Genomic DNA, 26699 nt, shown 5'->3' on the forward strand with positions numbered 1-26699 from the left:
GGTGGCTCAGTTGGTTGAGCATCCAATTCTTGATTTTGGCTCAGGTCATGATCCCAGGGTAGTGGGATCGAACCCTATGTTTGGCTTCTCACTGATCGTGGAGCCTGCTTGAGATTCTCTCTCCCTCTCTCAAATAAAAAAAAATAATATGATAAAAATAAATAAAAAGTTTTGGATCATTAACAAAATGGTATATTACTCAGCTATTAAAAATAAAACACATGAAGACTAAAACATGAGGAAGTGTTCATGGTGCATTATTACATGAAACATTTAGAATATATGTAGGTTATGATGGCAAGTAGGAAAAATATTCATGTAGATAAGAGCACAAAAGTAAGTTTTACAAATCAAATAGTTTGGGAAACAAAAAGAGTAAATTGAAGGAGAGACCGTGGATGTAGTTAGTCACAGATTAACTGTGTAGCTGTAAAGGGGTAACGGCTGGGGTAACGGAGGTGGAGGGGGAAAGAAACACTCCTGCAAGGTTGAAGGAGATTTTGTGTTTGCTCATTTATGTGATTTTTTGTTAAGTTGGGAGATTGCTTTAGTTGCTATTCAGGACTGGAGAAGGAAGGAAGGGAATGTATCAGCTGAGGGTTAGAGGGAGAGAGAGAGGGAGAGGGAGGGAGAGAGAAAGAGGGAGAGAGAGGGAAGGGGAGGAAAGAAGGGAAAAAGAGGGAGGGAGAGGGTAGGAGGGAGAAAAATGAAGGGAAGGAGAGAGGGAGGCGGGAGAGTGAGGAAGAGAGGAAGAGAGGGAAGGAGGGAAAGGGAGGGTGGGGGAGAGAGGGAGAGGAAGAGAGAGGAAAAGAGGGAAGGGAGGAGAGAGAGGAAAAGAGGAAGAGAGGAAAGGAGAGAGAAAGAGGGAGAGAGAGGGAGGGGGAGGGAAAGAGGAAGGGAGAGGGAGAGAGGAAGGGAGAGAGAGAGAGGTAGAAGAAGGAGGAGAAAAAAAGAGTACCAGGGAGAGAGATGGGGAGAGAGGCAGTGCTGGCATGAAGAGGAAGGTGACCTTCAGAGCACAGAAGGAGAGGTTAGCATGGGCCAAGGAAATGAACTGGTATATGTCAGGAATTCTACTAGGAGGTCACTGATGTTGTATTTCATGTCACACTCATAACAACTATGACTTCGACATTACGATCCTCATTTCATGAGTGAAAACCTGAGGCTCAGAGAGGTCAAATAACTTTCTCTAAACATCTATGCAGCCCATAGGCAATAGAGCTGGGATGCAGGCCTGTGCTTTTTCATCTATGCTCTTTCCACCGTGTGACCCTTTGAGACGGTGTGCAGGATGCAGACAAATCTGTAAGAGGGAAGATGAGGAACAGAAGACGTTTTGAAAGATTAAGTTTAAACCTGATAATCTTTTTTGTGCAATTTTCATCCACTACTTGAGTTCCTGGGAACTTGCTTTCTGGATTCCATTTATAGCACAGTGCTTTGGCATAACAGAGTGTTTACTTTAACATTTCTTTATTCTACTGCCAGGACATTGGTTTTGTCTCGTCATTGTACAGTCTACCTAAATGTTTTCAATCATTTAAATGACTGTATTGCGTTTAGGTAAGTGGATGAAGAAGCTTCTTCTTTTGGCTTATCTCAGGGCCAAACATCCTTGAATTCAAACATGGGGTTGCTGCTTTCTTTACTGCAAAATCATCTCTGCAGAGCAGATCTACAGAGCAAGCAAACAGGGAAGAACCCCTTGAAGGTAAGCGTTCTAATTGCATCAGGTTCCAAGAATGTCAATGGGTTCCTGTGGACACCCCCGCCCCTGCCCCCAGTCTGACGGGTGAGGCCTCATGGAGTCTGAGAGGCAGCCAGATCCACCAGGGCCTTGTTGGTGCTGTCACACACTCCGTGGAGCCCAGTATGGCTGCGCATAAGTCAGCCTGTGTTTCTCAGAGCTCATATCAAACAGGAAAGGTCAATGTAGAATTCTGGAGAATCAGCTTCTCAGAGTGCCTCTTGAATATGGCAGTAAGTATGTTTGGGGTCAAAGGCAAAGACTGTCTACGAGTCAAAAGCCTTAAGGGTCAGTTCAGTCCATCTGAGGCTGAGTCTTCCTGTAGGAGGAGTGACGGGGAAATGTACATGCTTACAGAACTCTCAACAGCCGTCCCCTTTCAGCTCCTGGGAGGACTGAACCTGTGTGTGTCCACTTGTCCCTGAGTTCTGCCAAACAAATCGTGTTTACTTCGCACGTTGTGGACACTGTCGCTATCTTTGAAGTAAAATGGCTGGGGAAGGAGCTGAGCTAGTGCTAAAACGTTGGCAGTCCTGTAAAAAGGAGGCAGGACCAGAACGAGGAGTGAACTGTGGTGCGTCAGAGATGAAAGGGAAGATTATCAAGTGTCAGGTTCTCTGTCCACCATGGTCTTACCTGACTTCAGTGGCCAGTGGAGATATTAGCATTGGCCAGCGTTCTGGTCACCTACTGCTACAAAATGTAATGACTTTAATGGAAATTGATTATCATTGCTCACAGCAATGTGGGTTGACTTGGGCTCAGCTGGGCACCTCTAATTTGGGGTCTCCTATGTGGTCACAGCAAGGTATCAGCTGGGCTGCAGCCATTGAAAGGATCAGCTGGGCTGGATGTCCAAATGGCCCCTTCATAAGACTAGCAAATGATGACGGCTGCCGGCTGGGAGCTCAGGTGTACATGTGTCCTCCACAGGTGGCATGGGCTTCTTGGTGACTGGGTTCTCTGAGAAAGTGGCTCAAGAGTGAGCATTCCAAGGGACTCAGGCAAAGGTGGGAAGTCTTCTTATATGTGACCTTCAGAATTCTCAGAGCATTACTTCTGATTCTCTCTGTTGGTTAAGGGAAGTCATTAAGGTCACCTTAGATCTGAAAAGTGAGAATTAAGCTCTACTTTTTGAGGCAAGGAAAAACATGCCCAAATAGTGACGTCAGGAACTGATGGAGGCCAGATTTCAGGCATCTACTGCGGCCTGAATAAACTTCAGTCAGAGAGTAACAGCGTATGTATGGAATGGAATGAAACAAATGGTCATTAAATGCTCAGGATGCAACAACATCTTTGCATACATTATTACATTTGACATTTTCAACAGCCCTAAAAAATAGTGTGGCAGATTGATTTTTTTCAGCTCCAATTCTTCACTGGGCCCTGGATCCAAGCTCTTTGCAATGTAACCTTTCAGTGCTTCTCACATGAGAAATGCACAAGGGGATTATTATCTCCCTGTACAAAAGCACAGGGCTTGTACGTCCCTGTACTTCCTTGACTTTTGGCTTGGTCATATGACTTACTTTGGCCCATGGAAAGATAGGAGATGTCAGGCAAACAGGGGTTTGAAATATGCTTGCATTGTTTCTGAGAGTATGGTTGGCTATGCTCTCTGGTGCTTTTGTCCTTACCATGAGAATTCCTCCCAGGGAGGTGGTGCCTCTTCCAGCTGGAGCAGACAGGTGGAACAGACTGGAGAGCCAGCTGGACTCATAACTCGAAGCAGAGATGTTCAGCCCAGCCCAGCCCAGGTCAGCCAATTCCCAGCTAGCTGACCATAGATGGGTGAAAATAAATGCTTATTATTGAATGCTACTCAGATTCTGTGGTTGTTTGTCATTGTTGAGTAATAGAGTAGGCATTATTAGCTCCTTTTTTTCCCCCTGAGGCCCCGATCAGCTTTTAAATCCAGCTAGGCTTAATCTAGCAGCCCATACTGTCTGCTACACTGATACTCCGGGAAATGGGCTAAGGTAGTGTGACCAAGCTCCTACCCAGCCCTGGTGGGCATGTAGCGGGAAGCTGGAGGAGAGCTGAGTGGGAAGGCTCCTCTCTGTATTGCTTCCCTAGGAAGTTCTTAAAGATTGCTGAGCACTTTTATCTTGGGGTGTGTGTGGTTTTGGGGGGATGCTGCACTGAGTTTTGTTGTTTCCTGAGGAATTTCCACTGAAGAGATGAACAGCTGAGGAGGGAGGGCCCGTCTACAGAGCTCAAGCATGAAAGACAGCATTGTTGATTTGACTGCCTTGTGTGGTTAACTAAAAGACTCAGAACGCCCTGGGAAGGCGTTGGTCTCATAAAGAATAACTCTGTGTGTGTGTGATTGGGAATTTATAGCTCTAACATTGATACTGTACACAATGAGAATAAACAGAGGAGCTGGCTTTCATCTAAGCATGGCTTTTAACATGTATGCAGATTAAAGTTCTCTTTTCCACATCTCATGCTCGCTCTCTCAGTGAATGATGTTATGTGATGAAGTGTGTGAGAGAAATCCCTTTACCTGGTTCTGAATGGATCCTTTAACCTCATGGGGGCTCAGTTTCCACTCAAGCATCATGATGCTTGCCTTAACTACCCAACACCATGAAGGGCAAACGACACCGTGGATGGAGAAATAAAACCTTCATCAAACTGCCAGTGGGTGAGTGAATCTGTATATTTCTGGAAAAAACGTATTAATGGATATCAAGAACCCAGAAGGATGATTTTTAATTATCTTATTTTACATTAAAACATTTTTTTAAATGCATTTGGGGCTTACCTCTATTGTTATCTGGCCTCAGTCTGTTCAGGCCAATGCTAATATGGTCACTGTCCACTGAAGCCAGGTAAGACCTGTAGACAGAGACATCAGCAGCTCTAACAATTGTCCCTCCCATCTCTCAGCTCCAGAGTCACCACAGGTTGTCCTAGGTTCTGGGCCCGTTGGCCATTTGCCATCCTCAAAGCCCCTTGGCAAGGCCTTGGTGGGATCTGACATTGGCTCCGGTTCCTTTTCAGCTCTTGGTCCAAGGTGGCATTGAAAGCCTATATATTGGCTCCTGTCTCTTCCAGATTCCCTTTGAACTGACCAAATAATCCAAAAAATTGAGTTTCAGAGACAGAGGAGTTACTTCTAAACCTTATCTATCTATCTCTATGGACCTTGGGAAAGCCAATCAATCTCTTCCAGACCACTGGGGTCCTTGGAAGGGATTAGGAACCCAGACCCCCTCAGTCCAATCATAGCATTGAGAGTCCCCTCAAGAAAATGATAACATTTACATTAGAGGATTTGATACTTGAATGTCTCCTTAGCTGTGACATTAATCCGAGAAATGCTTGCAGGAACCCCATGAAGGCTCTCCTTCCCAAGTCCTCCAAACTCTAGTGTTGGTTTTAGCAGTAGAAAAGACGGAAGGATGTTGTTACCTGTAGTATGATAAAGGATCAGACTGAGAGAAGTACCCACCAATTCATGATTCCAGCAAAGAAAAGAAAACATTGCCTAAACAGTGCACTTATGGGATATAAAGAAATATCCAAATCCAGGAGGCTGGAAGTGAAGGTGTAATGAGGAGCATATTTAGATGTAGTCAAATCTCTAATATAAAAATGATTCAGGAATGGGTCCATGCTGGCCCAAGAACATCTGACTACAGTAACAAACCTAGTTTCCATTTCACTCAGATGGCTTGCAAGACATTTCAACCACAGAGTTGTAATGAAAACTGCCATTCCAGGCAGGGAAGAGCCCAGTGCCCAAGCTAACTTCAGCACTACCACCAAAGCCTAGTAAAGAAAACATCTGGTGGAGTGTGGACATTTCTAGAACCAAGGCTGCCTCTGGCCAGATCTCTATCCCAATGCAAAAACTGCCATTTTCAGAATGGCGGAGGATGGAGCTGAGAGCAGGTGCTTTGGGGCAAAGCATGGTTCTGCCAGCTATTTCAGAGTTCTCAAGAGTAAAAGACATACAGAGTGCGATGGAGTTTCACACTCAGGTCAACCAGGTAAAGTATGATAAGAAAACAAGTATGTCGATTGCTTCAATGATCCCCTAACTAGAGAATCCTATTGATTAGAAGACCCAGGTAACTTCAAGCAGTAAGACATAAAAAGAAAACCTTGTGCCCAACTGAAATATCCCAACCATTCTAAGGCTGTGTTTTGGAGCTTCCTCCTTACTACTCACAGGTAACACATATGAAGAAAGTTAAGGGAAAAAAAAAGAAGAAAAGAAAATTGTAGGGGAATTTTATTTGTCAAAATTAAATTGGGGGAAACTCATACTAAAGTCATTTGGAGGGATGCTCTGTGAACTCTGTTCAGTTCATTTTTTTCTTTTTTTAAAATTTTCATTAAAAACATTTTTTTTTAATGTTTGTTTTTGAGAGAGAGAGACAGAGCACGAGAAAGGGACGGGCAGAGAGAGAGGGAGACACAGAATCTGAAGCAGGCTCCAGGCTCTGAGCTTGTCAGCACAGAGCCCAATGCAGGGCTGAAACTCACAAACTGAGAGATCATGACCTGAGCCAAAGTCAGACACTTAACCAACTGAGTCACCCAGGCGCCCCCATTCAGTTGTTCTTAATAGCACATGCCGAGAAGACTTGTCCTTTGTGATTGTTTATGGTTTTCTGAGTCTGGATACTTATTTGTTTTAAACATAAAGATACTTTGTAATCACTTAGTTGGCACTGTAACTTGCAGGAAGGGGTGTAAATTGAAGGAAGACAGTACTTTCTTAGTTTAGAATTCTATCAGGAAATGTTTGCCACTTGAGGATAATCGTCACCAATGCTCATATTATTCCCACTATTGGTTGCAGATATTTATATGAGTCTGCATTTCATGGTGATTCCATGTCCAGGTGAAAACACCTAAATATTAAAGTTTTTCGTATTTTCTTTTTGGGTATTTGATCTGTCAAAAATGATAGGTATGATGAGGTCTCCCCTCTTTTGTAGTTTTGCTGACTTCTATTAGCATTTCCAACAGGGTTTTTTGTTTGTTTTATATACTTTGAATCTGCATAATTTGGTCTATAATAAATGTTACGATTGGTAGGTCTTCAATGTGAATTGCATATTTTAGCATCATAAATGACTTCCTGTTATTTTATTTACTGATTTTGCCCTAAATTGTACTTTTTTGACAATAATATTAACCCCCAACTTTATTATTTAAAATGTACTTTTATATTGTTGCCATTTTTTTCCATGTATCAGTATTTCTTTTAGTTTCTTCTTGTCTAATGCCTGGATTTTTTTTTTACGTTTTTATTTATTTTTGAGACAGAGAGAGACAGAGCATGAATGGGGGAGGGTCAGAGAGAGAGGGAGACACAGAATCTGAAACAGGCTCCAGGCTCTGAGCTGTCAGCACAGAGCCCGATGCGGGGCTCGAACTCACGGACCGCGAGATCATGACCTGAGCCGAAGTCAGACGCCCAACCAACTGAGCCACCCAGGCGCCCCACTACCTGGATTTTTAAACAAAATCTGAGTCTTTATCTTTTAATAAAATAGTCTAATATTATCACTTAAAAATTTTAATTTCCAAATACTTTTAGATTTTTAGAGGAGTGTGATGATAGTACAGAGAGTTCCTATATACCCTTCACTTAGCTTCCTCTGATATAAATGAACATCTTTCAGAGATCATGATGATCTTTCAGAGCATCTTTCTGAACATCTTTCAGAGAACATGATGATCAGAAGCATGAAATTGATGTTTAGGCAATATTAAAAAGATGACATTAAATAATTTAAGAAACTAACATTGCCATAATATTATTAATTAACCAGCAGAGTTTATTTAGCTTTCACCAGTTTTTCCATTAATGTCCCTTTTCTGTCCCTGGATCCAATCCAGGATCCCACATTGTGTTGACTCATCTATCTCCTTAGTCTCCTGCAATCTGTCAGAGTTTCTCCTACTCCTTGGAGTAGAGTGAATTGGGTCTTCCAAAAAGATATGGCCACTCTCTAACCCTTGATGCCTGTGAATATGATCTTATTTGGAAAAAGAGTCTTTACAGATGTAATTAAAGATCTTAGGATAAGATCATTTGGGATTTAGGGTGGACCTGAAGTCCAATGACTGCTGTCCTGATAGGAGAAAGGAAAGGAAGATTTGAGACATAGAAACAGAAGGAAGAAAGCCACCTGAAGACAGAGGCTGGGATTGGAGTGATGCAGACACAAGCCAAGCAATACCAGGAGCACCAGATGCTGGAAGAAGCCAGGAGGGATTCTTCCTACGGCCTTTGGAAGGAGGTGACCCTGCTGACACTTTGATTTCAGACTTTGGGCTTCCAAAATTATAAAAGATTGAATACGTGCTATTTTAAGCCACATTTGTTGTGGCAGCTCTGAAAAACGAATACAAAGACCTTGACAACTTTGAAGAGTGCGACCAGATGCTTTGCAAAACGTCCATTAGTTTGGGTTTGTCTGATGTTTTCTTATGATTGTCCTGGGGTTATGGATTTGGGGGAGGAATACCAGACTGGTGAAAGACACATCATATCAGAGGGTGCATGATATCAACATGACTGGTGATGTCGACCATGATCACTTAGTTAATTAAGGTGGTGTCTGTAAAGTTACTCTTTTTCTTTTTCCATGCTCTGTTTATTAGAAGCAAGTCACTGAGTCAAACCATGTTCAAGGGATCCACCTTGTATAACTCTGCATTCTACTCTGAATCTTGGAGCTGACACACATTCTTTTTCAAGGGGGTGCCTGAGCCTGGGTGGCTCAGTCAGTTGAGCATCTGACTCTTGATTTTGGCTCAGGTTATGATCTCAGTGTTATGGGTTTGAGCCCCATGTCAGGCTCCCTGCTGAGTGTGGAGCCTGCTTAAGATTCTCTCTCTCCCTCTCCCTCTGCCTGCACATGTACTTTCTGTCTCTAAAATAAAATAAAAAACAAAGAAAAAAAGAAACATTCCTGGAATGTTTTCAAAAGTTGTTAATAGCCTAGGCTTAAAAAAAAACTCTTTTAATTCCAGTTAGTAGAAATTTCACAGGGTACATTCATTTACCACAATGAAATAAAACTATAAATTAATAATTAAAGAACAAATAACATATAAAAAACTGAGAATTCAAGATACTGTCTTTTTGTCAATGAGGAAATAAAAATGTAATTATTGGTTATTTAAATAAATAACTATAATGTCAAGAATATATATCAAACATTAAGGAAGGAGGTCAAATTACAGATAGGAAGAAATTAATAATGGTAAATTTTTGTATTCTTTAACCAAGAAAAGAAAGGCAAAAATAAATTCAGTAGCCAACTCAACAATTTAGGAAAGGAACAAAATAAACTTAAGGGGAGTAAGAATTACCAAATAATATTTTGAAAAGCACAATTTGATAAATTATAAAACTGAAGCGAAGAACTAATAAAGAAACCCTAGAGCTAATTCTTTGGTTTGGAGCAGAGCCCAATGTTTAGATGACACATACTTGGTTGTAGAAGTCATCTGGATGAACTATATTGCAGCTTCAGCAGGAATCTACACCAGGAGCCAAACCTTGGCAGAGCTGGAGGTTCAGCCTTAGCCTCACATTGGACAGTTACAAGTTTCAGAAGAATCAGCTTTGAGCACTGACTCCACTGTGGGTGGCAAGCGAGAGCAGACAAAGATACCTCTTTTGAGTATCCAGATTTTCACATCAAACCAGACCTCCTGTTTGGGCACAGTGGTGGTTGTAATTCAGTAAGTTCTAGTAGCCATAGAAGAGTCTTCTAGGCTCAGTGAGGCATGTCTGGGGCTCTGGTTCCATGCAGAAGTTAAGAGTAACCAATAAAACTCTTTAATGTGAGTACACCCCCAGCACAGTCAAGATACAGAAGGGGAAAGACCCCATAGAGATAAAAAGATTGGAATTTTGCTAATGTTGGAAGAGGGGTTTAAGTATGGTACTTTGAGATATGATCAGGGAGCCATTATTTGCCCCATAACAGGCCAGTCAAATTATGTAAGAACAATTCATTAGAAGCTGTGACCCATTTCTGATTAAGTTACATGTTTTATCTTGCTTTGTGAAATAGACTTTTTAACGATACTGAAATCATAAAAACATTTTCCTATTTGACCAAGGTTTTATTCTCCTATATCACTTAAGATAGTTCATTCCAAATATAAACTTTTTAGAGTTATCTTATTAATTTCTTTTTTTCCAAGTTAAGGCAATCTAACAATTATTACATAAATGAGACAAAACAATGCATCTTTGACAAACTGATTGTTAGCATGCTGTTTAATGGTGAAAAAAATGGAGGTATAAGTTGAGTATATCTGCTATTAGCTTTGTATTTTATATTTCTCCTAATGTTCTAGCCAATACAATTGGCAGGGGAGGTGGAAGAGATGGACTATAAATGATGTAATAAAGAAAGCAACATGGTTAAATTTGTACATTTTATTATCTCTATAAGAATGACTTCACTTTGGATATAAGTTCTGAGTTCCAGAGTCTCTGGGTCATTTTTCACTTCTGACCAGCTGGCTACAGATTTAGCAGTTCCCACTGCCCCTACAGATTCAATAATTCACTAGAACAACTGAACTCAGCAAAGCATTATTACTATAACAGTTTTATTATAACAATGGGATGCAAAGCAGAAATAGCCAAAGGGAGATGCATAAGGCAAGTTTTGGGAAGCTTTCTTTGTCCTTTCTCAGTAGAGTTAATACCTTTGCTTTTCTCAATAGTCAAAATTGTCACCCTCATGACATTGACGTGGACTATTGCCAACCAGAGGAGATTACTTGAGTTTTGGTGTCCCTGGTTTTTATTGGGGTTTCATTATATAGGGATGATTAATTAAATCACTGGTCATGTGACTCAGTCTCTAGCCTCCTGGCTGTTAACATGTGACTTATAGACCCAACTGTCTAATCACATAGTTAATCTTTCTGGCATAACTTGCTCTGGTCCTGAGTCACATCATTAAGATAAATTATCAGGTGTGGCCTGAGAGGACCACTACCCAATAACAAAGATGCTCAATCACTTAAAAAACACCTCCCAGGAAACTGGGACAGGGGCCAGCCAAATTCTTTATTATACACCTGCCTGTCTAGTACAAAACAGCAACCTTCCCCCATCTCAACTTTCTATTGATGGTTCTTCTTCCCTCATATTATTCTGTTCCCTTCTTAAGAGTTTTCATCATTATTCGTATTGTGTACTTATGTATTTATTGTTTCTCTTCACCACTGGATGTAAACTTTGTGAAGTCAGGCACTTTAATTGCTTTCTCCCCATAGTTTATCTCTATGCCTAGAAAAGTCTATCACATAGGAGGTGCTCAATAATACTTGTTAGATAGATAGATAGATAGATAGATAAATGGCATAGAGTTGAAATGGGGTGTGCTATTGATAATGCTCTTAGTTAAGGGGGCCGAGCCATGATTTTTATTGTCTGATTTGAATCTTGTGGACCAAAGCAACACCAGGAAAGAGGATGATGAAAGCCTAATTTGAACATCTGGGTAGCAGTGATTTAACTGTAAGGTTTGGCATACGTTCGCTCTAATTTGGTTGTACTTCCTGATATTCTTGATTGGTTATTTTGGATATCTGGTGAGTGTAAAAATAAGTTAATGGATGTATGTGTCTCTTGATATGAAAGTTCCTTGGAAAATTTGACTTTAGGTTAAAATTTATTCGTTGATGTTCTAGAAGGATCAGTCGCCGGAGGTTTGGTTTAAACTGTTCAGTTACATCAGAAGTGCAGTTGGGAGGAGGTCCAGAAAGATATTCTAATAATGGGCAAGGGCTTGTAACAGGATATTGTCTGCTCCTCTCTGGTGCCTCTTGGGGTTATGAAGTCACTAAAACTTCTGAAGACCCTGCAAGCCAGCCCTGCATGCTCCCTACATCTCTTCCTGACCCCAGTGGGCCGAGGCGCATAGGGCGAGCCAAAGTTCGGTATGAGTCACTTGGGTTATCCACAAGGCAGACAAAACTGCAAATGGGAACCTGTGTGACAAGCTTCCAAGCAGCGATTTCGAGCCTTGCAGAGGGCAGGCTTGGCACTAGCACAGCACAGGGACGGTGGCCTCTCTCCACGGACCTCTTGGCATCCTGGTGCTGAGTGAACACATTTTCGCTTACTTGACTCTTCCAGGGACGTGACTCAAACGCTGCGTGTTCGGAACCACAAGCCTCAGAGCTGAGCAAGAGGCGAGAGGTCTCTGCTTTATGTTGGAAAGAAAGGGCAGTTCTTTCCCCAAAGGTGTACCCCTTGTTTGTCTTCGTAACATTATCTTACTTCTTGTGCTTTTAACTTTTAAAACTTGTCCTTAAGTCTTGAGTTAGTGCATAAGACTATTTAGGAATGTAGGCCGAGTATAAAGAATAATGACACAGCATATACCCACGAACACCCCTCCCCTCGATCTAATTTGAGGGAGAGGGACGGCATTACCGTTACCTTGGAAGCCTTCCATTTGCCCCTCCATGGACCCTTCCATCCCCCTCAGGGGTGCACAATTATAGCGAGCTCTGTGTTAGCATTCCCTTGCTTTGTGTCATAGTTTTACCGCATATTAAGGTATTTCTAAAATAGAATATATGTGTTGTTTAGTTTCGCATGTTTTTGAACTTTATGTAAATAGGATTTGCTTGGCAGGCTCAACATTGTTTTCCAGAGAGTCATGCATGTTGTTGTGTATGGCTGTGATTAATTTGGTTTTCTTTTTGTGATGTTTAGTATTCTGCTAAGTAAACATATCACAATTTATTTATCTATGCTTCTATTGGCAAAGATTCAGATTGTTTCTAGTTTTTTTGCTGTTCCAAACACTGCTGCTATGAGCATTCTTGTACATGTTTCTGGATGCCCATAGGCAAGAATTTCTTTGGGGTCTATACCTAAAAGTGGTAGTGTTGGATCGCAGGAAATTCATATCTTCAGGTTATTGGACAATGCTGAATTGTTATGCCAATTCATGCCTGCCTTGGCCATGTACTGTTACTCTGTACCCCCCTCCAACACCCGATACTAGACTTTTTCAACTGCCAATAGGTTGCATATAACATGATCTATCGCTATGATTTAAATATGCATTTTTCTTATTAATAATGAAGTTAATATCTCTTCCTGTCTAGATTCGCCATCCAGGGTTCCTCTTCTAGAAACATACCTGTATCTACTTTTCTACTTCTTATTCATCTTTTTCTTGTTGATATGTAGGAATTCTTTATGAAATTTTTTAAATGAACTTTTATCCACTTTATGTGTTGCATATATCTCTACAGCAGCTTATCTTTCTGCTGTATTTTTGGTGTCTATGGATAAAAGGACACTCTTATCTTTAATGTAGAGAAATCTATTAATATTTTGCTTTATGGCTAGAGCTTTTTCTGTAAAGTTTAGCAAATCCTTCCCTCTGTCAATAGTCCTGAAGTTATTGTTCTATATTATCTTCTAAGGCTTTTTATTTTGCCTTCTTTATTTAGGTTTTTAACATACATGAAATTGTTTTTTAAATATATGGTATAAGGCAGGGTGTGTGGTGGTATTTTCCCATTTCTTTGTATTCCATATGGCTACCTAATTATTTTAACATCACTTATGGAAGAAGCCCATCTTTCCCCCACAGACTTGGAAGGCAGTCTATATCCTATTTCAGTCACCTATAGATGTGTGGATCTATCTGCGGGCTTTCTATTTTATTCCACTGATATATTTGTATATCCCAGTACTCACATTGCATTGTCTTAACTACTATGTCTTTATGATAATTATGGTAGGTCAAGTTCACCCATTTTGTTGTTCTACGGCAGTAATTTGGCTATTCTTGACCCTTTCAAGAAGGGTCTGAGATTTTACCCTACTTGAAAGCTGTAAAGTTGCCTGCTGCAGTTTCATGGTTGACGACAGAAGACATGAGCCCCCTGGCTAAGACACAAAGGACTTTGTTAGCCACAGCCCAGCAAGTAGTTTGCACCGGAGCATGTCTGTGTCAGGGTTCCTTGTCCATGAGCTTCACAGGGCAGTGCATGTCCATGAGCTTCCCAGAGGGAAGCTTGCACACACTGTGGGGTATATTACATAGTAGGGTGTAAGCTTATAGAACTCAAATATTTTATAATAGGCAGTAAACATGCCTACTTTTTGCTCTCCAAAGAGACACTATCACTATTTTCCAAGACTGCTTATCATACAAACATCCTTGCAAAAAAAAGTTGAGAACAAAGAGGAGTCAGTGCTTCTACTCATAAGATGTATAGAACCATCAAGGATGCATGGAGAATTGTCTTCCAACTGGCCCCTTGATCTTGAATGCATATTATAAATTTAGCTTGTTATGTCCACACATACACATGCACACACTTGGCCTGCTGGGAATTTGTTTTGAATCACTTTGAATCTATAGATTGAGGGAGAGCTCACATTCTTTTAGTAACACGTCCTCTAATTCATAGCCATGGTTTCTCTGCATTTACTTAGTCTACATTAATATCTCTCAATAAAGTTTCCAGAGCAGTATAGCACATATTTTGCTTAATATATTACTTGGTAAGATCATATCCTATCTTGGCTCAAATTCCTGCAGTGTCTCCCTCTTTTACCCAGGATAATACCTGAAGTTCTAACACTGGCCTACAGGACTCCTCACAATCTGGTCCCCGATTGCCTCTTTGCTCTCATCTCCTTCTGCTCTCTGTTTCACTTATTTTCCTCAGCCACACTGACTTCCATGCTGTACTTTTATTTTATTTATTTATTTATTTATTTATTTATTTTTAATTTTTTTATTTTTGAAAGAGACAGAGTGTGAGCAGAGGAGGGGCAGAGAGAAAGGGAGACACAGAATCTGAAGCAGGCTCCAGGCTCTGAGCTGTTAGCACAGAGCCTGACATGGGACTCGAACTCATGAACTGGGAGATCATGAAGTGAGCCAAAGTCAGATGCTTAACTGATTGAGCCACCCAGGTGCCCTCCACGCTGTACTTTTAATTTGTCCAGACACACTTCTGTCTTAGCATGTAGCACTATTTCCTTTGCCCATAATGCTTTTTTTTTCCAGAAATATTGGCATGGCTAACTGCTTAATCTCTTTCAGTCTTTGTTCAAATGTCACCTTTCAATGACGCCTATCCTACATACCTGTTAATAATTGCAAACTGCCTCTTCCCTCCTGTCACTCTTGATTTCCCTTACCCTGCTCTGCATTTTCCCCTTAGTATTTGTCATTTTCTATTTGGTAGGATAGTATTACATGCCTATAGTAGGACAGTATACTATCCTACCAAATTTCCCACCGTTCATTTATGTATTTGTTCATTTATATTTTAATTGTATTGATTGTTTATCTCTGCCTCCTTTAACTAAAATATTAGCTACACGAGGCAAGGATCTTTGCATTTCTATTTGCTGATGGATTTCAAGTGTGTGCAATAGTGCTATGCATGTAGAAACTGCTTAAGAAACATTACTTAAATTAAGTAATTTTTTTCCAAATTTTGTCGTATATTTTCCGGGTATATAAACACTATTTCAAAATAAAGTTTCTGGGGGTGCCTGGTGGCTCATTAGGTTGGTCATCTGACTCTTGATTTTGGCTCAGGTCATGACCTCACAATTTGTGGTATTGAGTTCCATGTCGGACTCCCTGCTGATAGCACAGAACCTGCTTGGGATTCTCTCTCTCCCTCTTTTTCTTCCCTCCCCCCTTGTGTATGTGCGTGTGTGCTCTCTCTCTCTCAAAATAAATTAGTAAGCATTTAAAAAAGAAACCCAAACAAAATAAAGTTTCTATATGTTTGTTGATATATAGAAATGCAGCTCATATTTGATAGCAAATTTTGTATGCAGCTCATATTTGATAGCAAGTTTCTAAATGCTCTGATTCCCATAAATTATCTACAGATTTGTTTGTATTTTTACACAGAAAACTATGTCATTTGGGCATAAGGATAGTTTTTTTTTTTCTTCCCTCCTTCCTTTCGAATCTTTATATTTAATTTTTTTTTTCTTTACTAACTTTCAGTACAATGTTTCTAGAAGTTTTGATGACGGGCATTTGTCTTATTTCTTGTCTTAAGAGGAATGTTTTCATTGTTTTACATGATACAGTAGTTTTTATTTTCAGATAATCTTAGATTAGTTTCTTTTAATTCTAAGTCTTCTGAGAATACTTGTTTATTATGATGAATATTTAACTTTATTATGTTTATTTATTACTATTTTTGCTACTATTGAGGTATAAGATTGTTGTCTGTTGATTTTTCAATGTGGCAAATTACGTTATTAATTTCCTAGTATCAGACCATTTGCATTACTAGGAAAAATCCAACATAGTCGTGCTGTATTCAATTTTTTCAACACTTGGCTCAGTTCATTTGCTATCAGTTTGTTAAGGCATTTTGCATCTGTAATCTGTATTCATAACAGAGATTGCCTTGTATTTTTCTTTTCCCATACAATCCTTGTCAGGTTTTGGAATTGAGTTACTCATATTCTCCTGAAATGCATTGGAGAGTACTCCGCTCTTCCCTCCTCCCAAACCTATACATTTGAATAGTTATGTAAGATTAGAATAATCTGTATTTTCGATGTTTGTTAAATCTCAGTATAAAAACCACCTCGGTCTGGAATTTTCTTGTGTAAAGTTTTTAAACTTCTGAACCATTTCCGTTACTGGTTGTAGAATTATTCAGGCTCTATATTTCTTCTTGGGTGATCTTTGGTAGGTTATTTCTTAGGAAATTTGGGAGCACCTGGGTGGCTCAGTCAGTTGGGAGCCCGACTTCAGCTCGGGTCATGATCTTGTGGTTTGTGAGTTCGAGCCCCACGTCGGGCTCTGTGCTGACAGCTCAGAGCCTGGAGCCCGCTTCAGATTCTGTTTCTCTCTCTCTGCCCCTCCCTTGCTCGCTCTCTGTCTCTCTTCCAAATATAAACAGTAAAACAAAAAGAAATTAAAAAAAAAAAAGAAATTCAACTTAAGCTTTCAAATTCATTGATATAAAGGTGTTCACAATATCATTTTATGAACATCTTTAAATCTATGGCATCTGTAGCTCAGCATCCTTTTTTCCTTTTTAGCATTGCTTGCGAATTATCTCCTTTTTTTTAGTGTTTCTTTTTTTTAATTAATTAATTTAAAAAATTGGAGTGTACTTGACACACAATGTTACATTAGTTTCAGATGTGTAACTCAGCAGCTTGACAAGTTTGTACATTATGCTTTGTTCACCGCAAGTGCAGCTACCCTCTGTCCTGTTATGTTGCTGTTACAGTATCATTGACTGTCTTCCTGAGGCAGTGCCTTTTATTCCTGTGACTTATTCATCCTGGAACTGGAAGCCTGGGCCACCCCCTCCCCTTCTGTGTTGTCCAGTTCCCTACCCCGACCCCTCTGGCAACTTTCGGTTTGTTCTCTGTAGTTCTAGATCTAATTCTGGTTTTTGTTTGTTTATCCATTTGTTTTTGGTTTTGTTTTTTAAGCTTTTTTTTTTTTTACTTTTTTCTTTTATTTATTTATTTATTTATTTATTTATTTTTTAATATTTACTTAGTTTTTGAGACAGAGAGAGACAGAGCATGAACGGAGGAGGGTCAGAGAGAGAGGGAGACACAGAATCTGAAGCAGGCTCCAGGCTCTGAGCTGTCGGCACAGAGCCCGACGTGGGGCTTGAACTCACAGACTGTGAGATCATAACCTGAGCCGAAGTCGGACGCTCAACCGACTGAGCCACCCAGGCGCCCCACTTTTTTCAAATGTTTATTTATTTATTTATTTACTTACTTACTTACTTACTTATTTATAAGAGAGAGAAAGAGACGGAGGGGCAGAGAGAGACAGTGAGAGAATCCTAAGTGCTGTCGGCACAGAGCCGGATGCAGGGCCCGATCTCACGAGCCCTGAGATCTTGACCTGAGCTGAAATCAAGAGTTGGACACTTAACTAAGTCACCGAGGAGCTCCTGTTTTTGTTTTTGTTTAGATTCCACTTATTTATTTTTATTTATGGTCAATTCTATCTAAAGTTTGTCAATTTTATGCCTTTCCAAAGAACCAAGTTTTGACTTTGTTTGTTGAGTCTTAACTATTGCACATTTTTTTTCTATTTTATTAACTTCTGATATTGTCAATAATACTTCTTTCTTCCTACTTATTTTGGATATTTTATGCTTTTCCTCATTTTTAAAGTTGAATTTTTGACTCAATTTTCAGCTTTTCTTCTTTGATGAATAGAACATTTCAGACAATAATATTTCTTTTATCCTTTGCTGTAGCCACTACTCAGGTTTTGCTACGTACTGCTTTCCTTATTGCACAGTTTCAAATGCATTCCACTTTCATCATAATTCTTCTTTGGCTCATTTGTTATTTAAAAATATGCTGCCTAATTTCAAAACAAATGCAGCTATCTTGTTTTATTTGGAAGGGAATATTTGTTCTCTTAATGAAATTGAAGTTAGAAAAATGTGTGTTTCATAATGCCAATCATTTGAAATTTTTTGAGATCTGACTTCTGTCTTAGCATATGATCAGTATTTGCAAATGTCCCATAAGTACTTTAGAATAATATGTATTCTGAAGTGTTATACATATGTTCACTAAAATAAGCTTGTTGGGGCGCCTGGGTGGCTCAGTCGGTTAAGCGTCCAACTTCAGCTTAGGTCATGATCTCACAGTTTGTGAGTTCGAGCCCCGCGTCGGGCTCTGTGCTGACAGCTTAGGGCCTGGAGCCTGCTTCACATTCTGTGTCTCCCTCTCTCTCTGCCCCTTCCCTGCTCATGCTCTGTCTCTCTCTGTCTCAAAAATAAATAAACATTAAAAAAAATTTTTTTACATAAAAAAAAATAAAATAAGCTGGTTAATTTTGTTGAATGTTTTTATATCCTTAGCTGCTTTATCTGTAAGTCATTGAAAAATATGTGTTAAAATCTTTAACTAGAACAGTTAGGTTATTAAATTCTCCTGTAATTTGTATAACTTTTCTGTAATATATTCTGAGAGGTGTATATAATCTAGAATTGTTGTATCTTCCTAGTGAATTTAATTTCCTATCCTGAAATAGTGACTAGACAATTCTAGGAAACATGGGATTCATCAGCTCCCAAAAGTCAGATACATGACACTGTATCCAGTTTGTGACTCGCAGGTTTCTTTGTCTCTCGATCACAGGGATAGGGCAGTATCTAAGCCTTGATCTTTGATGGGTGTCCTCATTTCATGGCTTCAGGGTACTTTGAAATTTCTACTGCTCCGGTAGTACACATCATGTGAACATCAATGAAATTGCCTCAAAATAAAGAAAATTATTGTAATTGCTTTCCAATAAGGCCTGGTCAATGTTGCATTTTTACAAATGACGAGAATCAGTGTCCTCATTTTTTTGTTGTTGTTGTTATGGCTATTTAGGGGTATCCCATCTGAAAACATTAGAATGGATTAGTTATCCTCTTGTGGCATCAGGATTTAAAAAGTACGCGTAGGAGTTTTTGGGTTTTGTTTGTTTGTTTGTTTGTTGTTTTTTTTTTAATTTTTTTTTTAACGTTTATTTATTTTGAGACAGAGAGAGACAGAGTGTGAACAGGGGAGGGGCAGAGAGAGGGGGAGACACAGAATCTGAAACAGGCTCCAGGCTCTGAGCTGTCAGCACAGAGCCTGACGTGGGGCTCGAACTCACAGACCGTGAGATCATGACCTGAGCCGAAGTCGGACGCTTAACCGACTGAGCCACCCAGGCGCCCCTGTTTGTTTGTTTTTACTGAATGGTAGTTTCATACCGTCACATACAATATTCGGAGACTATTTTTCTCTGAGATCTTTTTCCTTCACTGGAGACTGCATTGCTGTATCTGTACTGGCCAGTGAGTGGAGGCTGTGGGCCCTTGAACTTAACAGCGTCAAGGAAAATTGGAATTGAGAGTCAAAAGAATAAGACATTACCTCTTGAGCTGGAAAGGTAGAAATATGGGAGGTGAGGCTAACATTTTGGCTCAGCCATCTTCTGGCATGAGTAAGGAAAGAGCCATCTGCGAGACTGAAAGAGGATAGAAGCAGAATTTAAACGTTTATTTATTTATTTATTTATTTTGAGAGAGTGAGAGAGATAGAGAGAGCAGGGGAGGGGCTGAGAGAGAAAGAATCCCAAGCAGGCTCTGTGCTGTAGAGCAGAGCCGGTCTTGGGTTCTTGATCTCATGAACTGTGAGATCATGACCTGAGCTAAAATCAAGAGTCAAATGCTTAACAGACTGAGCCACCCAGACGCCCCTAAAGAATATTAAAAAAAAAAAAAAATGTTTATTGAAGAGAGAAGCAGAATTTAAAGAGGAGCAGAGAAGAACTAATACGTGGCTTCCAGGAGAGAGGAGACTTGGGTCTTGATCTCAATATGGTTCCTGGTTCCAGTGTCTTTGATTTTCTTGCCCTAAGATTATTTTAGATACTCCAATATCCTTGCAGTAAACCTCCCTTTCTGGCGTAAGCTTGTGTGAGTGGATTTCTGCCCTTGCTGATCTGAAATGTTACTGTGCACATCAACTGTGGAACAGTTTTTAGAGCAGTCAGATTGCCTTGGATTCATTCCCAGAACCGTGGTTAGTCGTATCCAAAGCATCTGAAGGGGTTCTTTATAAGGGACAGGCCCTGAATATAGGCTAACAGTTGGGTCTAATACACTTGGACGGCCTACCCACCACCACATGGCACTTTTGATCCTATGCATTCCAAACAGAAATCATAAGGAATTTAGTGCTGAGTAGATTTATTGAAAGTTAAAGAAACCAAACATAACTGGAAGAATACATTTCAGAATGACATGATAAAAACCTTTAGAACCCAATGTGGTTTTTTTTGCATAAAATATTCTGATCATTAAATTCAAAGTGACTTTTTTTTTTCTTTTTACACCTCCAATTCTCCACATAAGGAAATTCTCAGAACCCAGAGTATATCAGCACGGAGGCATGCTTTTGAGTCAAAGAACAGGCTTGCCCCTGATTTAAAAAAAAAAAAAGAAAAAGAAAAGAAACTGATATCAATGTCTTTTCAAGGACTTTTTTTTTGGGGGGGGGGGGAAGGGGTTACAGTTTCCAAACTAGCTATGCACAGATTTCAAGATCTATCTATCTATCCATCTATCTATCATCTATCTATTTAGATTAAATCAATCACTTCAGAGATCTGGAAAGTTGCCATTAGGTTAAGTAGGTGGATACTTTGTTTTTGTGCAAGTTACTCTTTGAAGGCCCAGAAATTAAGTGAATGAGCTATAACAAGTCAATAGATTCTATTAGCATTCTTTTTTCACGGAGAAATTCATGCAACACTTTAAATATATTTTGTGGTAACTCCAGATCCACTCTTGAAAGGTCGTATTTCCAAATGGTGAAGAGCACAGAATCCAACGCCAAAATGCGTGGGACTGACCCAGACAAAGGATTTGTGACCTATCCCTGTGCCTCAGTTTCCTCATCCAGAAAGTGGGAATAACAATACCTATCACATAAGACTGCTGGCAGGAGTTAATAATTTCACACACTTAAAGCACAGAGCAAGTGCTAAGTAACCGGTGTCTTCTGTAGACATGCCCGAGAATAGTCTGACCATATCAGCAGCAATAACTCACAATGCACCATAGAAAGCCTACTTACCTTCAATCTCATCAGCTGTGTATGTTGGAATCCCTCTGCACATGCCAGCGATGGGTTTTCCTAACTTTTCCAGATCACTGACTCTCTTAGGGTTGATTGAGTATATCAGACTCGTGGGAGGTGGTCCCCCTGGTCCTTTACCCTGAAGCTGAGTGTGGAAAGGAAAAGAGGGAATGAATGCCCAGCTCAGTAGTTTGTTGATGAGGGACGGGTACAAGGCCAATACGGGGTATTGCTTGGCTATCGTTTTCTCATAATCAAAATGACTGTTGGAGTTGAAGAGCCAACTCCAACCCCGTGTATCTCAGAATTTCTGTGTCCCAAAAGATTTAGCTGGTGTGAAACCTCAGTTTCTCATAAAAGCAGAAATCTGAGGCTAAATTTATTCTGAAGCTTGGACCTCATTTGGTCATTTGGCATTTTTTGGATTGAGCTATATAATAATCAGATTCTGAGAATGGAGTTTATCTTCTCTACTGTGTTGGTGAAAGGTACCTATCTGTCAGTTACAGAAATATGAACTCAAGCAAACATTTTAAAGAGCAATGCATCTTCTGTCCCCACCCAACTAGGGTTGCCAGGTAAAACAAAGGACACTCAGTTATATTTAAACTTTAGATAAACAAATCATTTTTTCAGTGTAAGTATGTCCTAAATATTGCATAGGATATACTTATGCTAAAAAAAACCAAAAACAAAAACTTATCCATTGTTTATCTGGAACTCAAACTTAACTGGGTATCCTCTATTTTTATTTCTAAATCTAATAACCCCAACCCAACTTTTGTGTAACTTTGTGTAACTCCAAGTGGAGAAGTGCAGGCAGCTCCCGTTGGCTTGAGCAGAGCTTTGCTCCTTGAACAGTAAAGGCAGGTGTGAGCCACAGCACTGAGTGTGGTGGCAGCTGCCTCTCCTCAGGAAAGTACTAGTTCCTCTTCCCTTTTTGTGCTGCACGTTACAACGTACTGTGGTCAAGAGGAAATGACTGTGACCTCATTATTTACTGGCAACCAAAAGACCTCCCTTGAACAAAATCAAAAAGACTTTTATTTATACCTTCTTTTCCTTGACCAGTGCATCAAGAGTATGAAGAGAGGGCATGACATCCTTGTTCATTCTGTGCACAATGCATACCTTCTTTTTAAAGAGTCTGATCGCAGCAAAGTTCTGTTAAAGAAAAAGGTAGGAGGAAGTAGGTTCTCCAAGGAGGTGTTTTTTTTGTTTTTTTGTTTTTTTGTTTTTTATCAGACATCAGTTTTACCAGCAGAGGGAAATAGAACTCAAGGATGAACCTAGATAAGAACATCAGATCTGGCCCTGTTTTGCAATCATGTCTATAGCTAACGTTTGTAAGAACCTAGTGTCTAACTCATTGCTCTCTCTTCAAGTTCTAACATGGAGTCATTCTACATATGTCCGTTTTGCTGAAATAAACTTCAAATTGCTATCACATTTGAGTCTCATTTGATCTTCACAACATTTCTAGGAGACAGGTAAGGCAGGGATTAGTTTGCTAATTGACCACATGGATAAAACTGAAACAATAAAGAATGGGCTTATTAAAAGTACAAAATTTGTTACATACAAAGCTGGTGATTGCAGAGGTGGGTCTCCTAACCAGAGGCAAGTGTTGTTTTTGTTTGGTTTTTGTTTTATGTTTCTCTTACCAGTTAATATTGTCACCTACATTTCCTTTGTTTGTTTTTTTCTTTCGAGTTACAGGTGAAATGTCCATCTCTGGCTTTTTGGAAGGAAATTGAAGATAGACTGAAATAGGGAGCAGTAATATTGTGCAGGTTTTTCCTCATTACTGAGGGTATCTCGAGAGAAGGCAGAAGGTTGTTCGTATTTGTCTAACAGCCCCACAATTCTGTGGGCATAGTGGACCCTAATTCGTTGCTTTGAATTTTAACTGATTGTGGGAAACATTAATAGTGTTATATCTAGTAGTGAAACTGGGTGACCAAAGTAGGCACTTTGACTTACAACTCTATGCTTATGTGCAGTTAGAAATTATTTTATTTTAAATTCTTTTATGGTTAGCAGACATTTTTGTTGTTGTTATAAAAAAAGAAACATCATATTTGTAAAGAACGGAAATTGCATGTTGGCTACCTACAGTATTGTAATCCCAGAGGGCGTTCCAGGAGTCCCATCCATTGTTATTGTCAATATTGGCCACATTATGTTCATTGTTGACACTCACTGACTGCTGCCCACTTGTACCACTGTTGCTGGCACCGCCAATGTTGATATCCTGAAATTTACAAGAAATTGACGGTGATTTAAGACCACATTTCTTTGCAAATGCATTTTAATAATACGCTTTAAAAAGTGTAATACTGGGGCGCCTGGGTGGCGCAGTCGGTTAAGCGTCCGACTTCAGCCAGGTCACGATCTCGCGGTCCGTGAGTTCGAGCCCCGCGTCAGGCTCTGGGCTGATGGCTCGGAGCCTGGAGCCTGCTTCCGATTCTGTGTCTCCCTCTCTCTCTGCCCCTCCCCCGTTCATGCTCTGTCTCTCTCTGTCCCAAAAATAAATTAAAAACGTTGAAAAAAAAATTTAAAAATAAAAAGTGTAATACTTACAGTGAAAGCAAGGGCTGGGGTCAGGAAGACTCCAAGAAGTCCGGCAAAGACAATCTAAAAATCATAAATAACATTGGTTTACTATCGCATGGCAAAACAATGTCCTCTTCTTTCTCTACCCAAGCTTATAAAAAATACCGATTTTACCACTCTGTCAAATGATCTGTCTTTCTTCTTTGACCTTGTATTTTTTTTCAACCATAGAAAGTTTTAATGATAATGTAAGATTATAGCTTAATTACTGTAGTAATCATGTTATTGTGGTATATAGTTTTAGAATTGTTAATGTAGGAGCACCTGGGTGGCTCAGTCAGTTAAGCATCTGACTCTTGGTTTCGGCTCAGCTCATGATTTCACGGTTTGTGGGTTTAAGCCTCATGTCGGGCTCTGTGCTGACAGTGCGGAGCCTGCTTGGGATCCTTTCCATCTCTCTCTGCCCCTCCCCTGCTCACACCCACTCTCTCTCTTTCCAAATAAATAAACATTTTTTAAAAAAAAGAAAAATAATAATTGTCAATGTAGGTCTTATAAAAAACTGATGTAGTATCAGTACATTGAAAAGTACATTTGAAAATGAATAGCATATACAACATGAAGATGGATATACATTCTGAGAATTAAGTCTGAAAACGATTTAATTTTCCTCTTTGATCTGGGATACTTTCCTCCCTTCATCGACCTCCTAATAAAAAAAGACTCTTCTTATCTAAAACAATTTTTTCAAAGCAATGGATTGGTAAGCAGGCTAGCTGTTGCTATTGAGAGACCGAGGATGGAAAGGTCCGGCTGTCAAGTGTGGTTAGCAGAAAGGCAGTCAGTAACTGTCCCGGGATACCTAGGTTAGTCATTTGTCATCGGGTACATGACATTAGTTGTCAGAATACGGAGCTTTATGCAGGGGCCCAATTCTGAGTACCTGTTCTCATTTCCTTTACCTGGGACAAAATGGTTTGAGATCTGCCCTGGTGATTTAAGGTAATTCTTTTATTTGCTTAATTTTTCTCCTGATAGCTTAAGAAGGAGGTAAAAATTAGTCTCCTAAACGGTGAGAGATGGGAGAAATTTTAGAGATCCTCTAGTACATAACAATCCATTCACATATGAGGAAACTGAGCTTCAGATGTTCAGTAACGTGGCCAAGGTTGTATCGGCTAAGATTGTACCCCTTGTTCACGGCAGAACCAGGAGAGAAACCAGATCTGACCCGGGTTGGGAACTTTTTTTTTTCTTAATTTTTTTGACCTTGCTGTTATTAGAACTAATTTCTGGATAATTATGTTACATTTGCAACTCCACGACGAAGCAGACACTGCTGTAACATAGTGTTTAGTATGTTGAAACATGAAAATATTCATCGGGTTTCTAGCCCCTCTGCATCTTGTTATAAGTGACACACAGCACCACCAGTTCCTTTGGTGGAATTTCACGGTGTACCTACTCCACTCTTAGCTTTTTATCTGGAGCCATAGGTGAGAGACTGTACTAGCTTCACGCTTCAGGTATTTTCATGGGTAAATGACTATGGACAGGGTTCAAGCAAATCTTTCTCACTTGGACCTCTGTTTCACAGCAGAGAATGTGACAATAAGTCTCTCACCCATCTAATTTGATAATGAGCTTTTATCTTGCCTGAATATGTTCAGGAGTTTGGTCAAAAGAGGTATTCAGCAATGTGGGGAAAGATTTGATATTTTCTAGGACTTAGGGACTGCTTGCTTTATGACCAGACCTGAACAAGGAGAACTGAAAGGTAATTTTATTAAGATAGCATGGTATACGATGCTCACAGAGCTGTCTGCTCCCAGTATAACTATGGCTGCCCTCAGAGATGTTTTTACTTGCCACAATTCAATGAAAAGAAAGGAGATTTTTTTTCTTTTCAAAATAAATTTTCCATTATGGTGAGATTGTCATAAGAAGCAGACCCACTTAGCTCAGAACATTAACAGTCTCTAGCCATCAGATAATGAATTCAAAAGGAAAAATCTACTCACTGTGAGCTTCATCTTGGCTTCACCAAAGCAATGGAGTGGAGAAGAAGGCAGGTATGAACTCAGATGAGAGCCCTTCTCATATTTGTACTTAACCAGCTTTACTCAAACTAGGTGTGACTAGGTGGGGTCAAAGATTTATCTTTCTCCAGCTTCCATATCTGTGCCATGATCCAGCATACCAGGAAGCCTTTGGGAATATCTCCTTGGTCAGCAAGGCATTTTGACATGGAGCTGAGCTGACTCATCATTGGTTGAAGTTGAAGATATCACCGCAAACTCAATATGATTAATGATAGCCTCTGGGTCAACTGAAGCTGTGGGTGTGGACATTTTATGTATTGGGATCACTCAGATTCAGGAGAAGAATAATCCCTAAAATCAAACAAGACTGCAGATGAGAAATTGTGGGTACGCTGGGCCTTGCAGATAGCTCCTATAAGGATGTGGGAATGGTTTCCTCTTTGTACCTTTATGCGAACCCATCTGATGGTTTTGCTTAAGCAAACTATGTTCTACTAGCTACTCCCAGCAAACTTACACCCTTTTCTGCAATCTTGAGCTCTCTCAGTGGTTCCATGTACCACACATAGTACACAGAGAGTACCGTACTTCCCGCCAGTAAACCTGGGGGCTGTCTTCAGCAATTTCTTCTGACCACCACATCCAGTCAGGTGCTAAACCATGTCATTTGGTCCCAGATGTGCCTCTCAACTCTGGTCTTGCCTACAGCTTC

At 39.9% G+C, this 26699-nt stretch overlaps 2 protein-coding genes across 4 annotated transcripts in view; one reads left to right on the forward strand and one right to left on the reverse strand.

The window, feature by feature from the left end:
• The window catches only part of GKN2 (gastrokine 2), a 326208-nt gene that overhangs the window by 275648 nt on the left and 23861 nt on the right, over nt 1-26699 (forward strand). The window contains exon 1 of one of the 3 annotated variants that reach the window (XM_058683852.1): nt 979-1714. The exons of the other annotated variants lie outside the window; for them this stretch is intronic. Coding sequence (XP_058539835.1) covers nt 1631-1714 — 84 coding nt within the window. The 5' untranslated portion in view covers nt 979-1630. Of the gene's footprint in view, nt 1-978; nt 1715-26699 lie in introns of those variants that run through there. 3 annotated transcript variants of the gene reach the window in all.
• On the reverse strand, nt 20481-26092 carry GKN1 (gastrokine 1). Its single transcript, XM_058683857.1, has 6 exons — nt 25967-26092; nt 23973-24026; nt 23506-23643; nt 22443-22553; nt 21387-21534; nt 20481-20729 (listed from the first exon to the last, which is right to left on the reverse strand). The coding sequence occupies exons 1-6, from the start codon at nt 25976-25978 to the stop codon at nt 20638-20640; spliced, it is 555 nt and encodes a 184-aa protein (XP_058539840.1). The 5' UTR covers nt 25979-26092; the 3' UTR covers nt 20481-20637.

Source organism: Neofelis nebulosa, chromosome 9 (assembly GCF_028018385.1).
Source record: "Neofelis nebulosa isolate mNeoNeb1 chromosome 9, mNeoNeb1.pri, whole genome shotgun sequence".
NCBI classification, from domain to species: Eukaryota; Metazoa; Chordata; class Mammalia; order Carnivora; family Felidae; genus Neofelis; species Neofelis nebulosa.

What these genes read in the sequence shown, in the direction of transcription:
- GKN1 (XM_058683857.1), bottom strand. An exon ending in CACTGGTCAAGGAAAAGAAG is followed by an intron (nt 21,535 to 22,442) that starts GTATAAATAAAA and finishes TTCCACACTCAG; the next exon opens with CTTCAGGGTAAAGGACCAGG. An exon ending in CACAGCTGATGAGATTGAAG is followed by an intron (nt 20,730 to 21,386) that starts GTAAGTAGGCTT and finishes TTTTTAAATCAG; the next exon opens with GGGCAAGCCTGTTCTTTGAC.